Source organism: Globicephala melas, chromosome 20, assembly GCF_963455315.2.
Source record: "Globicephala melas chromosome 20, mGloMel1.2, whole genome shotgun sequence".
In the NCBI taxonomy this organism is placed as follows: Eukaryota; Metazoa; Chordata; class Mammalia; order Artiodactyla; family Delphinidae; genus Globicephala; species Globicephala melas.
Genome location: NC_083333.1, coordinates 47238531 through 47255676, shown reverse-complemented (window position 1 = coordinate 47255676; position 17146 = coordinate 47238531). Strand labels below are relative to the sequence as shown.

The 17146-nt window shown below is 39.0% G+C and overlaps 1 protein-coding gene across 7 annotated transcripts in view; it reads right to left on the bottom strand.

The window, feature by feature from the left end:
- Nucleotides 1-17146, bottom strand: part of ACACA (acetyl-CoA carboxylase alpha) — a 272141-nt gene that overhangs the window by 152126 nt on the left and 102869 nt on the right. For all 7 annotated transcript variants that reach the window (XM_060290411.1, XM_060290412.1, XM_060290414.1 and 4 more), the window contains 6 exons: nucleotides 15801-15907; nucleotides 12579-12689; nucleotides 6547-6756; nucleotides 2863-3033; nucleotides 1703-1864; nucleotides 902-1065 (listed from right to left, as the gene is read on the bottom strand). In XM_060290411.1, coding sequence (XP_060146394.1) covers nucleotides 902-1065; nucleotides 1703-1864; nucleotides 2863-3033; nucleotides 6547-6756; nucleotides 12579-12689; nucleotides 15801-15907 — 925 coding nt within the window. The remainder of the gene's footprint in view (nucleotides 1-901; nucleotides 1066-1702; nucleotides 1865-2862; nucleotides 3034-6546; nucleotides 6757-12578; nucleotides 12690-15800; nucleotides 15908-17146) is intronic.

Here is a 17146-nt window from a genome sequence, read left to right as displayed (position 1 = left end):
CATTGCTTTAATTCTGAAAACTCCACTTATAGTTTTGAATAAGTGGGAAGAGTTGTAGAGGACAAAATAGAGAAAATTTGAGGTTTCCCAACTTCTAAACACATTATTAAAAACCAACATTATTAATAAATACTTACTGATTACACAATCTATGTGTGCAGTTTAAAGGTCAAAGGAATAGTATTAAATGCTTGGTTCAAGGAAATGGACAATTAAAAAATAGAACTAGATCAATTTTGGATAGATCTTCTAAAATATCTAACCTGTCAAAATTACCTCCTAGAGCCCTACTTTTCAGGCAAGCAAAACTGCTATTAAATATTTAATGTTTACCCTCAATAGAATATTAACTAATACCTATGATATACCGGTTATATTATACGCTGTGTGTGTATTTCATAGCTCACTGAGGTCTCTCATATAAGCAATGTGGACAGTCCCCTTATGCCCTTTTCATGTAATAAGCAGTTTCATTTTATTATTTTAAATGGCTACGGGACATTTACAGCTATACCTTTATTTTGATGACAAATAACAGGTCTTATCTCTGACATATGTCAAGTTCTTGGACAAGAATCTACCTCCTCCCCCAAATGACAACATCATTTCTATAGAAAAATATGATATTTTTAAAGCAATCAATTTTATAAGTTTATTAAAAACATTGAAAGCAAAAATACTTGAAAATGCTCAGGGCAACAGACAGAAAAACATCTGCCAAACACTGAATAAATTTAATACAACATGAATGTAAGTACAGTCAAAGATATATTTCTTCAAGAAGGTTATTCATATTAGTACTTTTATAGCAATACATGATTCCCATTCCCATGCTCACACCTTCATTGAAGATTAGCACAAGTTTATTCTCTGAAATGCAATCAAATGCTATTATACTCACGAAATTGCTTCCTCTCGGTTTTCTCCCCAGGAAAAGCAGTGACCGAACTGAGAATCAGCAAATTCATGAAGTCCCCCTGCAGCAGCAACACTGAAATAGCCCCAAACGTTCTTATTGCTGCGGAAATTCAGTTCCTGAACTGTTCCTGAGCTGGGCTTAAAACCCTATTAGAAGATTCACAGATATAGAGAACAAACAAGTGGTTAACAAGAGGGAGAGGGAAGGAAGGAAAGGAAATATAGGGGTAGAGGATTAAGAAATACAAACCACTATATATAAAATAAATAAACTACAGGAGTATTGTACAGCACAGGGACTATAGTCAGTACTTTATAATAACTTAAAATGAAGTATACTGAATCACTATGTTGTATACCTGAAACTAATATAATATTGTAAATTAACTACATGCAATAAATTTTTTAAATCAAAAAAAAAAAACCCTGTTAGAGAATGAAGAATATGAGATATTATATTTCCAAGGAAGAGAACGTTCATATACTTATTGTTCAGGTTCTGTGTAATCACACACACACAAAAGCAGAAATGATACACAAAAATCATAAAGGCTTGCGAGCCAATGTCCAGTGCTACAGACCCACTAAGGACTCTACAGTGACTAAATAGGTCTAAGTGACCAATGGAACAGTGATTACTTATTTGTCTGCTCTTATGAAGCCTCTATGAATTTCCTTCTCCAGAGGAAGTCCCAAGATATTTCAGATATGCCCTCAGATAGCATCTTAATATTAAAGTTCACAGGGAAAAAAAAAAGTGTAAACCTTTTAAGTGATGGGTTACCTCATCTGGATTTTCACTAGTGATCCGAGCAGCAATAACGTGGCCCCTTGGGCAAGGAACATGAGCAGAATTTTCAAAATCAATGGGAGCATCACCCCAGGGAGATACCCCATACATCATACGGATATCCTTGATTCTATACAAAGGGATCCCCATGGCAATCTGAAAGGTAATAAAACACACATCACTCATTTTTCACAGTTACTTGCCTTAAAATGTGGAAGCTATCAGATTTCTCATTTCAGTAGCCACCACCTAAAACACCCTATTTTTATAGCCTGCATCCTACATCATGGAATAGGTGACTCTAAGTTACTTGAAACAAAACACACGTAAGGTGTTAAATACTCCCCACTCCTTAAAAAGTCCCCAAATCCCTAAAGCAATAGACATGAGCTTCCCTCTAATTGTCATTTCCCCATCAAGGGATCAGAATGAAAATATCCAAGGGAAGAGTCAGTGTCAGTGGCTCTCCAAGTTCAGACAGCTCAGAAGTCCTAACTATGTCATAATTACTTCATAATTATCGCCACAAACCACTGGAGAAAGTATGTAAATCTTTATTTACTGGGTTCCTTAACAGGGACCACTGGGGACCAGAAGGGGTTCTCAATGTGGGCAAAGAATATGTTATTTACAAATAATATCAAACTTCATCATGAACTATTACTGCTTCCCATAGCATTTGTTTCCTGGGCTGAATGGAGAAAATAATATTGACAGCCAGCACTTTAAACATTATAAAAATGAATGTGTGCTGCCACACTCTTGCCATGAACAACCTCAGCCACCACTCTAAGGTGGAAGTGCTTCAATTTAGAACACTAGGAAAAAGGAGTAGAGGACCATTACGATGTTTGTAAGGTTTCCTACAATTTAAACAACTGAGTAAAGCATATTATTTGTTAAGTTTCTTTCTGATATATGACATTTTATATCAGATGTGTCTGGTTAAAAAATAATAATATTCCTAGATTTGTACCATATCAGGAAAACCAACCCACACATCCCAAGCCATAGAGTGCAAGAGATGAACATTACACGAGACTCAGATAAGGGGCGTCTTCTCTTAACAGACGCTACTTGAACCAGTTTTGCAGGCATCTCTGACATTCCAAACTTCTGTAAGCAACTCTCTGATCAAGAGCAGGGTGACTCACCTGGAGCTGTGCCGCAGGGAGGTTGACATCGGCCACCATCTCTGTACAAGGGTGCTCCACCTGTAGCCGAGGGTTCAGTTCCAGAAAGTAGAAGCTGCCATCCTGGCTGTAGAGGTATTCCACAGTCCCAGCACTCACATAACCAACCATTTTGGCAAGTTTCACCGCACACTCAAAGAAGAAAGATAAGGCAACATAAGTATGTCACCTTGTCCAGCTGATGGGCTACTACTTATCTATACCTTCTCCCTCTCAAAGAGCCAGTGTTTATAAAGGCTTTTAGCCATGTGAGTGAATTTCACCCTCTCTGATTAAAACACCATGGGAGATTCTGCACTGTACACTTGTTCCTAGTATTTATAGTATTCTTCCTAGAATACGAGAAATTCTTCCTAGAAACATGGCTGTCCAGCTAGAGACTAGATTTTCTACCCTCCCTTAAAGCAAGTGACTAAGTTTTAACCAATGCAACGTCAGCATTGGTGAGTGATATGCATAATCCCTGAATCATGTTTTGAAAAGGAATTGCTTGTCCTCTATTCCTGGCTTTTCCCCTTCTATGGACTAGAACATGGTCATGACAGTGCAAGCCCATTTCACCATGCAGATGAGAACATACTAAGAATGACAAAACAAAACAAAAAGAACCTGAATCCCAAGATGGTCTCATGGAGCAGCATGGTTCTACTGGTCCTGGAGAGATCACCTCAGATTATGATTGGAAGGAAAAATAAACTTCTATCCTATTGCGTGGTTGTACTTTTTTGGATCTCTTTATTACAATAGCTTAACCTGTACCCTAATCAATACAGAAACTATTAAATTCAGGTAGGATGCTGATATTTAAAAAAATTAAAGCATGTGATGCTGACTTAACAACAGGGTAGCAGCTCTCAAGGAAACAGATGCTGCAGACTGGAAAACTGGTGGCCTCCTTGTTAGGCATAAGAAAACATTTGGGAAACGGTCTCCTACAATAACTTGGAATGCGGACAAAACACCAACTAAGCCCTAAGAAAAGTGGTTAGAAAATGTCAGAATGTGAAAAAAACCAAATGCCTTTGTATCCCCAAACCAGAAGATTAGATTCTCACCCTGAAGCAACCCAGTGCCAAAGATCAAGTCAAGGGGGCTGCTTTAGTATCAGCTGGCCTCAAGGTAGTCAGTACTGAATTGAGGAGAGAAAGAGGGCTGAACACAGAAGGAAGTAAATAAAGAGGAAAAGTTACGATGTCCAGAAATCTTGAGTGTGGTTACTCCTACCTAAAGCTGAATAGAAGCAAAGAGTCCAGAAACGTACTAAGTTTTGACGGAATTGTATTTCTAAACAAACCACAAATCTGGCTTTCAAAACCCATGATGGATAATCACAGTCATCTGTGTGGCCCCAACCCTGCACCAGCAGGAAGTGAGCGGTGAAAGCTCTGCCAAAGAAAGCATGGTCTCCAAAGCTCAGTCATAGAGGACCGTGAACAAGGAAGAACTTCCCAGAGAAAAAGCCCTTAACGGTGCCTTGAGGAATGACAGGCAAAGAATTTACTTCCAGAGAGCAGAACCAGGGGCAGCCAGAGGGCTAATGGAGGTATTACTCCACCACATGACAGGAAATCACCACAATTCCTACCTAGAAGAATTTGATAACTGCTATGGATCAGTGATTATTGCCTCTTTTTCATTCTTCTTTTTACCGAATGGGAGTTATCCTGTTCCTACTCCACCACTGTATATGGCAAAAGGAGGAATCACAAGGGGTAGGTAACATGTATTCTAGGTCACTGGCCCATACAAAGCCACATGTACATATAACAGAGAGGACTGTACATTACCTAGAGAGTTGGACTTTGGGCTGAATATAGCAACTAGGTGGGACTTTGGGCTGTCTTCTTTGGGGAAAGGCTAAGAATGTTCCAAGAGTGACAAAAAGGGTGTGAAAGGATAATGGGTAGCCAGAGGAGCAGACACAGATTGTTAAATGCCCTCCAGTAATTTTTCATTGCGTCATCCATTTAGTAATAGAATCTCCTGAATTTCAGCTGAGCATATGGCCACCCAGCTAGTGACTACAATTCCTAACATCCCTTGCAGCTAGGTGTGATTGTGTAACTGAATGTTGTCCAGTGAAAAGTGAGCAGAAGTAATACGTGTGACTTCTGGCTCATATTTTTATATGCTTGCCTTCCAAGTCCTCTCTTTCCCCCTCCCACAGGCTACAGTGTGAACATATTCTTGCGAGCTAGCTTCAATCATAAGGTAATGACACCCTAGAACAAGGGTTGGCAAACTTTTTCAGTAAGGGCCAGATAATAATTATTTTCAGCTGTGTGGGCCATATAGTCTCTGTCACAACTACTCAACTTTGTCACTGCAGTGATAAGGCAGCCACAGATAATACATAAATAAATTAGCATGCCATGTTCCAATAAAATTTTATTTACAGGGACTCCTCTGGTGGTGCAGTTCTTGAGAATCCGCCTGCCTGTGCTGGGGACATGGGTTCGATCCCTGGTCCAGGAAGATCCCACATGCCGCGGAGCAACTGAGCCCGAGCGCCACAACTACTGAGCCTGTGCTCTAGAGCCTGCAAGCCACAACTACTGAGCCCACGTGCTGCAACTACTGAAGCCCACGCACCTAGAGCCCATGCTCCACAACAGGAGAGGCCATTGCAATGAGAAGTCCACGCACCGCAACCAAGAGCAGCCCCCACTCGACACAATTCGAGAAAGCCCACACGTAGCAATGAAGGCCCAATGCAGCCAAAAGTAAAATAAATACATAAATATTAAAAAAAAAACAAAAAACAGAAAAAAAAATTTTTTATTTACAAAATCAGGTGGCAGGTTGGATTTGGCCTGCTAGTTGTAGTTTGCTGACTCCCCTCCTAGTAATAGCAAAGCAGTAAACCGGGGTCCCTGGCACCAGCTCATCTCTGAACTATGATGAGAGAGAGAAATAGAACTTGCACCTTATTTAAGCCACTGTACTTTGGAGGCCTCTTTACTACAGTAGTTAAAGAATCAATCTTAATACACACACAAACACACACACACACACGTAGAAATTAAACTTAAAACACAGATGACCATATATTCAGCTTCTTTGGAATCAGGGAGAAAAAAGATGGAAAACATATCTCCAAAAAGATGAAGATTGAGTCAAGGTTCCAGAAAAGACCATGTTCAGACTCCTAAACTACAGCTATTTCCAAGGGACCCTGTAAAACTGCTGAGAGATTATTTTCCATACAAAAATATAGGCTATGTAAATTTTAAAGATACTTAGAGGAACTTTTAAGAGACAATGGACTTGAACAAATTCATCTGAAGACTAAAGGATAATCAATCTAGAAAATGCAACTACCTGCTTATCATGAGCTTGTTAAAGAACCAGACAATAAGATTAAAAAATCCCAAAACATTTCTCTTCATTATCCCTACTCAAAATAGTACACTGATTTTTTGTCAAAAGCATTAACTAATTTAGAGTTTGAAGTGTTCACTGGTATCTCTACTAGAGGGAGAATAGGAGAATTTTTATTTTATTTTTCCTCTAGGAAAAGGATATAATCTTATCAGTTATCCAGAACCACCGCTTGAAATTCCACTATTCTCAGATTGGCATATGAATTAAATGAGTAGTAGTTTTGTGTAAGAAAACAAAAATTAGAGCTTTTCATATACATACCTGTTCCATATGCTCAAATACTGCTGGAGTAGCAATAGCAGTAGGTGCCTCTTCAATAATCTTCTGATGCCTGCGCTGTACAGAGCAGTCACGACCAAACAGAGAGATAGCGTTGCCATACTGATCTGCTAAGATCTGCACCTCCAGGTGACGAGATTGTTTGGCTAGTCTCATCACAAAGATAGGAGATCCAGGGACTTCAGCTTGAACCTATATTAGAAAAGGAAATAGAACAAATTCTTAAGTGGTAAGCACTTTTTCTATCTTGATAAGCTCCTTCCATTTCAACAGGCAGATGCCTAGAAGTGTCAGGGACCATGTTAATCATTAGAAATACAAAAATAAATAAAATATAGCTCATGCTCTCATCCTTCTTAAAGATACTGCATTCTTAGTTATATAACCAATATTAACTGATAAATACAAAAATGTATGAACATCCAGTGTGTTACAAGGGCAAAGAACAAATATTTTGAAAACACACACACACAAATTCCACAAAAGGGCAAAATACTGCCATCAATTCCAAACAACAAATGTACAACTTGTTCTAGATACTTTCCTGGTTCACATTTCATTATATACAGTATTGTTGTAGTCAAAGGACTTTCATCTTCAGTTTTGAAGCATACTGTCACTAGATACAGAACTCGACACTAGCAATTATTTTCTTTCAGCACTTTAAAGATACTGCAATGTTTTCTGGTTTCCACTGTTTCTACTGAGATGTCAGCTATCAATCTTACTGTTACTCCTTTGAAAGTAATCTTTTTTTCCCGGCTGCTTTAGGATTTTCTCTTTTCTCTGTCTTTTTAGGGGAGTGGAGTGGCAGATTTACTCTGATAAACTTAGATGTGGTTTTCTCTGTACTTCTCCTTGCAGGGCTCATAGTGTTTTTTGAATCTGTGCTTAGTATCTTTTCAAGAAATTCTTAGCCATTAGTTCAGAAAAATTCTTAGCCATTGTCTCTTCAAATATTGCTTCTGCTCCATGATTTCTTCAAACATTGCTTCTGCTCCATTTTCTCTCTCTTCTCCTCTGAGACTCAAAGTACACGTTAGATCATTTCACTGTCTTTTATGCTCTGTATCTCTTATGCTTTGTTTTGCTATATAACAAGTTACCTCAAAACTCAGTGGCTTGCTTAGGACACCAACCATTTTATTTGCTCATGATGCTGTGCTCATCTGGGCAGTTCTTCTGGTCTTGCTATAGTCATTCATGTGCATATCATCATCTGGTGGCTCGAGTGGGGCTGAATGGTCTTATGCAAATGTCTGCTGACTTGTGTTGACTGTTGGCCAGTAGGTCTACAGAGCCTTGACTGGAACAGCTCATCTCTATTGCATGTGGCCTCCATCCTCCAGCAGGCTAGACCAGGCTTCTTCAATGCAGTGTTCCAAGAAGAGGGTGAGGGCAGAAGCTGCAAGGCTTCACAAGCACTAGCCTCTAGAACTTACACAATACCACTTTGGCCACATTCTAATGGTCTAAGCAAGCCACAAGGCCAGCTAAGATTCAAGGGGTGAGAAAAGAGATGCCACCTCTTAATGGGAGGAAGGTAAAGTCACATTGCAAAGGGATATACATTCAAGAACAGGAGAGGTTATTGCGGCCATCGCTGCAAACAATCTACTATGGTCCGCCCTCTGGCCACAATAATTCACATACCTCCCACATGCAAAATAGACTCACCCCCTCCCAAGACCCCCAAAGTCATCCAATCATGGCATCAGGCTTGAGGTCCATTTTCTCATAAGTCATGTCCACAAGCAAAAGAGACTCCTTGGGTGCAGCTCCTCAGGTGCTCTTTATCCAAAGATCTGGGAACTAAAAAGACAAGTTATCTGCCCCCAACACCCCCAACATTTAATGATGAGATGGGGAGAGTATAACTGTAAAAGATACTCCTATTCAAAGAAGAAAGGACAGGAGGTACATAGCAGTCACTGGTCCACAACAATTCTGAAATCCAGACGGGCAGATGTTGTGAGGTTCCCTTACTCCAGGGGCATGGAATTTTTTTTGTTGTTTGCTGTTTTTTACTACGGTCTTGTTCTGCTCCCTGTGAGTGGTTTCCTAATCCATGGGTCCCCTCTGCTCTTAGCTGCCCTCTGGGCTCCTGGCTCCACAATCTGAAAAATCTTTTTATTATTAGAAATTACTAATGTTTACAGCTGAACAATTTTTCCAGTCTGCTTCCTATTCATAGAAAATCAAAGTCCCAGAGGCCTCTTTGAAGTCTGAACTGTCTCTGTCCCTTTAGTCCCTTTGGTGCATTTATCAACAGAAGTCTCTCAAAAACTTTGTGGTTTTCCTATGAATCATATTGGAAATTCACTACTTGCGCCAAAAACATATCCATAACTTTTCTGCACAGACCTCTCTGTACCTCGGGTTTGTCAGGCTGCTGTGGGACAACATCTTTAAAATTCTTAGAAGCCCTTTTTTTCTAGCTGAGAGAGTAATCTACCAGGTACTGTCTTAAGTATTTCTGAGGTCTTAAAGGATCTTCCAGGCACTCTTGATTTGGTCTGTACTCTGAAGTCATTTTTTACTTTGAAAATCTTTTGCCAGCTGGAGAGATTGGGAATGAGAAACAGTTCTATTTTCAAACTCAACAAGTTTGAAACACCTTCTTTAGTTCATCCCTCTTTATAGTTCCTTAGCAAAAGCAACCAAAAGCATTCAACAGATACTGTTAACACTTTATCTAAAAAGATCTCCTTAACTAGGTCTACAAGTTCACTAAATACAGTCTCTACCTTCCAAGTTACCTCAGGTAATTGTTCCATCATTACAGAACATGGGTTACCTTTTCCCTCACTGCCTTTCCATCCCACACTAAAAGTTTGTTCACCATTCTTCCAGCCTTCATTAACAACCACCTTACCATTTTTCCAGCCTCCACCTATGAGCCAGTCTCAAAGCCAATGCCACATATTTTACTTTTTTGTTAGGGCAGTATTACACCTTTAGGTATCAATTTCTGGGTCAGTTATTCATTGATGCCTAACAAACCACCAAAAATTTAGTGACTTAGGACGCTGACCTTTTTCTTTTTTTTTTTAATTTGCTCACAGAAATTTGAGCTGGGCTCAGTTGGGCAGTTTTTCTGCTGATCTTGGCTTGGAGCCACTCATGTAGTTAGTCATCTGGCAACTTGACTGGGGTTGGATGGTCTAACGTGGCCTCACTTACATGTCTCAAAGGTGCTGGTGACTGTCAGGTCTAGGAAGTCTCAGTTGGGATAACTCATCTTTGCTTTGTGTGGCCTCTCTTTTCCAGAAGGCTAAACTGGGCTTTTAACAAGGCAAGTCTAAGGCTCATTCCAAAAGGGCAAGGGCAGAAACTACAAGACCACTTGCAGTTTAGGCTTTGGAACTTGCACACCATTTCTACCACATTCTATTGGTCAACCCAAGTCACAAGGCCAACCAAAATTCAAAGGATGGGAAAAAAAGACTCTATTTCTTGATGGGAAGAAGGCAAAATCATACTATAAAAAGGTGTGTAGGGCTTCCCTGGTGGCACAGTGGTTGAGAGTCCACCTGCCGAGGCAGAGGACACGGGTTCGTGCCCTGGTCCGGGAGGATCCCACATGCCGCGGAGCGGCTGGGCCCGTGGGCCATGGCCATTGAGCCTGTGCGTCCGGAGCCTGTGCTCCGCAACGGGAGAGGCCACAACAGTGAGAGACCCGCATACCTCAAAAAAAAAAAAAAAAAAGGTATGTATATAGGGGATGGGAGGAGTTAACATGGTCATCTTTGCAAATACTCTCTCACATGCTCTTTTCTGTATTTTTCATCCTTTTTGTCTCTTCATGCTTCAGTCTGAATTTTCTTCTGACCTATCATCCAGTCACTAGTTCTCTCTTCAACTGCATCTAATATGCCATTAAACTCCTCTATTGACTTAATTTTAGTTATTGCATTTTCAGTTCTAGAATTTTCATTTGCTACTTCTTTATGGTTTCCAGTTGTCTGCCCAAATTCTCAATCTTATCTTTAATTTCCTTGAATACATTAAATATAGTTACTTTAAAGTCCTTGCCTGATGGATCCATTATCTAAACCGTCTGTGGGTCTGTTTCTATTGGCTTTTATTTTTCTTGATTTTCAATCACATAATTTGATACGCTTGCTTATTTTTTAAATTTATTTTATTGAAGTATAGTTGATTTACAATGTTGTGATGCCTGCTTATTTTTAATTGGCTGCTTGAAACTGCATTTGAAACATTAATAGAAATAATTTGAGGTTCTGGATGTTACCTTTCTCTAGAGAGAATTTATATTTGCTTCCTGCTGGTAGCTAGGGACGCTAGTAACCCTAGAACACCATGCTAGAATCAAGAGTTAAGCATTTTGAAGCTGAGATTTAGTCCCTTTGAGAACTGGTCTATTTCTAGTTCATTCTTACTCCTTCAAGATCCCAACCTAAAATGTGGGAGGTTTCCCAGGGAACCCTCCTCAGCAAACCCTACAGTCTAAGTTTTGTCCTTTTAGTCTTAGAAGACTGTTGAAAAATCTAATCAGCTTTTCAACTGCTTCTTCTCAAACTAAAGGATATCTCTAGGGAAAAAACGGCCTCAAACATGAGACCTCTCTGGGTTTCATTCTTCTCCTATATCTTAGCCCCCAAATTCTTCATTGCCTTGAAAGATCTCTAGTGCCTTAAAACAGATTTTTTTTTTTTTAAAAATTTGGCCACCTTTTCTAGTTTGCTCTCAGTGGGAGGACTGATTTGAGTTACTTAATTAATCATTATTGGAACTTAAGGACTTTTACATAAAACTTCCTAATCTTAGTATTCTAGATATTTCAACTACTTGATTCCACAGTAATAAGTAATTTTGAATTATCTAAAGGAGTTAACATTTTAAAAAATTAACATGAGGCATGACCTGCTTATGAAATTAGAATTATTATAGAAGGAATATAAAGTAAATGACAGGTAATATTCAAATACTGACACTCAAAATAGGATAATGCAGCAAAACAATACGTTTATCACTTTCTTTGTCTAGTATATCAAATCATGGAAGACCCAGCTCACAGAGTTTTTCTCTTTAGCTCATGACAATGAAGCAAAAAGTTTGGTGCTGAATGGTTTTAAAAAAAAAAAAAAATGGGCAAATAATATGCAGCTAGGGGTACTAGTAAAAGATGGTACAAAGTAAAAGATGCTGGGAAAAATAAGAAAAAGTGGGAAGCTAGGAAAGTGAAAAGGCCAGAAGGTGTCCCAATTTTCCTTTTTCTGGGTATTGGTAGGAGAAAAAAAGAAGTGAGTCAAGTATGTAATGGTAACTCTGAGGGCAGGAAAAAGAGACTCCTGTCTTCGGATTCTTTCTCTAAGATTCTGAAAAGAAATCATTTCTTTGGCCTCCACGACCAACTTGTAGTATGGCCACATCCTTGGCTGCAAATCAGAGGATTAGGCAAAGAGAAAGCCTAGGTTTAGCTTTCCTGAGCCACCCTCCGTTCTCATAGAACATGCGCCTGCCACAGGGTCCCTGTGCCAGGGTGTGGTGACCATGCAGTACAGGACAGAACACATGACAGAAACTCAGGAGTCTGCAGCCAATTTGAACTGAAGTGAGGTGAAGTCAATCAAAGAGCTTGAGTGAGGCCAGACCAAGAGCATCCAGATCAGGAATTAACCGTGTCACATACATTGTCTAACGTGCCAGCAGAAGAGGGACACAAAAATGCAGAAAGGTACTGACTCTTGCTTGTTATTATGAGTTCCTATGAGCCACACAAACCATATGCAGAAGAGCTATCTGAGAAACTGAGCAATTTTATATAAGACAGAATAACTCTACTGCTTGTATTACGTAAATGAATAAAACCTTAAATTGAACTGGACATTTTATTAATTCTTTTCCCCTGCTAATAAGCAGGTAGAGGCTAGAAAGAAAGACAAGATTAGCTGTAGACAAAAAAATCTAAATATTTTCTGGACATCCAAATTACATGCATCTCTGATATACATGTTAGTTCCAATAAATAACAACAGCTTGTACTCTACCTGTCTGAAGAGGTTAGGGAAGTCATCTTCATTGTTGACTTTTCTGATCCCCTTCCCTCCTCCTCCTTCCGAGGCCTTGATCATTACTGGATATCCAACTTCCTCCGCTGCCTTCAAGAAGAAAGAGAAAAATGGAAGTGAGAATGGTATTAGTAGGGAAGGAGAAAACTCGCATTTTCTCCCTTTAAAAATGCTGTCATTTGGTAGGTCTATAGATAGCAAAATAGAAAGATCCTGAAGATATACTATTAGGTGGGAAAAAAAAGTACCTGAGTAATATTTGTACTATTGGGTTGAACAAGAAGAAATTGCATTTTTTTGGTAGGTAAAAAAATGGTTGAATATTGGCAATTTTGTATGTTTCAATCTAAGATAATCCCATATAGATCAAAAACAAAGTAAAACTATATGTATAATTACTTATGCATTCACACACTTACCTATGTAAGTATAAAAAAACAAGTCTAGAAAATCCACCAGCAGTGATTTATAAAAGGAAGATGAGTAGATATAAACTTTCACTTTTTACTGTATATATTTCTGTATTATTAGAATTTCTCATAAGATGCAGGAATTTGTCTATTACCCATAATTTTTATTTTATTTTATTTTATTTTCAAGTTACCAGAGTATACACTTTCTGTCTTTATTCCATAATTTTTATTTAAAAAAAAGACAAAAACACATACACAGTTCACTTATTATAAGCTGATGGCCTCAGCACAGCTTCTGACCCTCCGACAACATATAAGACTCAACAAATCAGGAATCTCACATATCCAGAAATTTTTCTCACTCAACTTTTTGATAAAGATAAAAATAGCAAGATACAAAAATATTAATGAAAGTAGTCAGAAAACTAATTTTCAACACATGCTCTAAATGTGCTTTTCACATTTACAGTATTTTATAATGATCAGGTGACGATCCCAAAACTTTTTGAATATTTAATTATATATCCATTAAGTAAAGACCCAGTTAAATCAAGATATACCTATTTACTAGACTACTATGCAATTATTAAAGGAATGAGGTAGCCTTTACATGCAGCGATATGGAAGATGTCCATATTATAGTTAAGGCAAAAAGTAAATTGGGGAAAAGTTAACCAAAAGTTTAAAATAACTGAGTCATTCCTTTGTCAAAACATTCCAGTCTTTCACGGTTTACATTGTAACAATATCTAAAAAACGTGTCACCAGAAAAAGACCATTTCACATTTTAATTTTTGTCAGTAGATTACGCATGAAAATCCTTCACTCACAGTCCCATCTCTTCTCAACTCTCTTAACTATTCACTTCTATGCTTATAAACAAAATTAGCATGATGAACTCAATCACTGGGTGATAAATGAAGAAACAGCCACAGTTGTGAGAAAGACTTAAAAAAAAATAGGGGGGGCTTCCCTGGTGGCACAATGGTTAAGAATCTGCCTGCCAATGCAGGGGACACAGGTTCGAGCCCTGGTCTGGGAAGATTCCACATGCCACAGAACAACTCAGCCCGTGTGCCACAACTACTGAGCCTGCACTCTAGAGCCCGCGAGCCACAACTACTGAGCCCGTGTGCCACAACTACTGAAGCCCATGCACCTAGAGCCCGGGCTCCGCAACAAGAGAAGATACCGCAGTGAGAAGCCCATGCACCACAACGAAGAGTGGACCCCGCTCGCTACAACTAGAGAAAGCCCGTGAGCAGCAACGAAGACAAAACGCAGCCAAAAAATAATAATAATAAATACATAGTCCACATGATATAAGAAAAAGGCAGGCCTTTTAAAAATATATAAAAGCTCTAGGCACAGGTCATCCATTTAAAATATTTTAGAAGAATTTTAATGCCACGAGGAAAATGCTTATGTATAGGTAGAAAAAAACCTAGGATTACAAAAACAATGTATATAGTAAGACCCTAATTTTACAATTATCATAATAATTATAGTTATGGGAATCTACTAATAAAGATTATCATTATATGAATCAAAAAAGGCTGGAAGAAAATATATGAATATGTTAACAAGACTTATCTTTGGATGCTGGGCTTATGGGTTTTATCATCTCTTTTCTTACTTTCCAAATTTTCTACCAGAAAATTTTGTTTATAACCAGGAAAAAAAGGAATTTTAACTGATAAGCAAAATAGCTAATTTCCTACAAAGGGCTTCTACTCGTTTGCAAATTATATCAAATAAAACATAGCATTAGCAATTCAATTAGAAATATTAATTCTTCTTATTAAGGAGATTACAGGATGCTTAACTTGAAATGCAAACAACAGAGCAAAATTAGTTGAGCATTCAGTGTTCCTCCTGAATTTATAACATACAAGTCAAACAAGAGTAGTGTGTTTTTCTAAAATATAGCCTCTTTCATTATCTCCTTGGAGGCATAGCTGACACTTCCAACTAATTAAAAAGTGAAAGGGGAACAAACTGGAGAGAACTATGAAGAAAGAAAAAGTAATGTTAGAGAGCCGACCTCCTTTTGCTTGGGTTCATGTTTCTACATGGACAGACAATAATTACAGTAATAGTTTCAGCCTCTATCAGCTCCCTCCCTCACTCCTCCTCAAGGGAAAAAGAATGAATTCTGTGATTGGTCAGTTTGGAAGGAGAAACTGAGCATGTATAGCTCAGCCTTTTCCCCTTTGGGATCAGCCCATACACAGAACATATGCTCTTTGCCAGCTCTCAGTCATACAATAAACTGAATGGCAAAAGCTCTGCCTCTGTGGTTATTCACACCACCAGTAACCAGTGAGCGAGCCTGCTTAACTGACATTCAGTTTACGAATCTGACTGTTGCTACACACTTAAACCGTTTTCACCATCATCTCTATTCATAATAAAGCTGACATTTTGATCCCTCTCTGCCCGGCTTCTTGGTTCTGAACTCAAGTAGGGCAAAAAGTGTTGTTTGCCTCCAACTCCCCCTGCATGCACACAAATACTAACAGGTGGTAGAGAATAGAATCAGAACCTCCTTAAAGCTCTGATTTAACCACCTAAGAAATGTTCTGTCCAGGTGAACGGCTTGCTTCAAAACAAATTTAAATTATTTTTGTGAAACGTAGGTCACTTCCTCATTCTATAAACTATACCTCCTGGTCTTACAACCCTAATGCCATCATGGGTGTATATCATGAACCAGGCTCCAAATTCCTGTATTTGGGACTGTAAGTGGTCCGTTGAAAAACATCACTCCCTAGAGTTAGTAACTTACCTTCAGCCCGTCATCCACATCCTTCACACAACCTTTTTCATATAGTTCCTGAGGAACATTTAAAATACGTTTTGAAAAATCATTTTCGTGCCAGTCCACACAAAGACCTGCAATAGATAACAGTGACTTAAAAGCAGCTACAAAAGCTTCTGTTTTTGTCAGTTTTCTGCTTATACCTTCTTTACTTCCCCCCACTGTTTCTTTGGCAGTGCCACATGGCTTGCAGGATCTTAAGTTTCCCAACCAGAGATTAAACGCAGGCCCATGGCAGTGAACGTGCCGAATCCTAACCACTGGACCACCAGTACCTTCTTTAAAATGCTTTCATATTTATCCAAAATTGAGGGTAGATGGGAGAAAGAAGGATACCATAAAACCCTGATCAGTCCTTGGAGTTAGCAGGATTTATCTATAGCAACACCTGGCCACTTGGGTTCTGTTGCTGGAGAAAGCCAAGAGAGCTAACAAGCAGCAATTTAAAAAAATGCAAGGACATACAAGACAAAACAAACGAACAAAAAAGCACGTCAGACTTCTCACATAAACTCAGCAGGCAAAATACCTTCGATGTGTGTGTTCAGGGCTGCTTCAGGGCCAGAGGTCTGAGAAATAATTCAATCTTTATGAGCTCTTGGAAATGAAAATGGCGGTTTTATTGGCCTCAGCAGAGTCATGATTCCATGCTCCCTGAATGTCCCTGTACTCAGCCACAAAGGGAATGGTATAGCCTCTCCACTCAAACAAGAACAAATTCAATGTTTTATTTTAAACTGTTTGACCCAGCCGGTCTGGAGAGGATATTGCAATCCCCCTGGAGAGCCAGAGTAACAAGAGTTCACATCTGTTCTGACTCAAGACAATGGTAGTTCCTATTCCGAAGAGGTTTTAGTGTATGTTTGCTCTCTGTGCTTCAGTACCAAAAAACAGAAGTTCATATTGTTATCAGCTATAATAATTCACAACGCACTCTTCAAGGGATTCGTCAAGAATAAATCATTTTTACAAAAAATTCATCCTTCTGCATGTCTAAAAGAAAGGTTGATTATTGACCTCATTTTTCTGCATCAAGGGCAAATGAGAGGTTGAATGGTATTAAACAAGCAAAACAAATCATCAATAGACTGTGGGCTCAAATCAAGAAAACACTGGCAAAAAAGAATAGAGGGACGTTTCTGGTGGCACAATGATTAAGAATCCGCCTGCCAATGCAAGGGACACAGGTTCGATCTCTGGTCCGGGAAAATCCCACATGCCGCAGAACAACTAAGCCCGTGAGCCACAGCTACTGAGCTCATGTACCACAATTACTGAAGCCCGCGCGCCTAGAGACTGTGTTCCACAGCAGG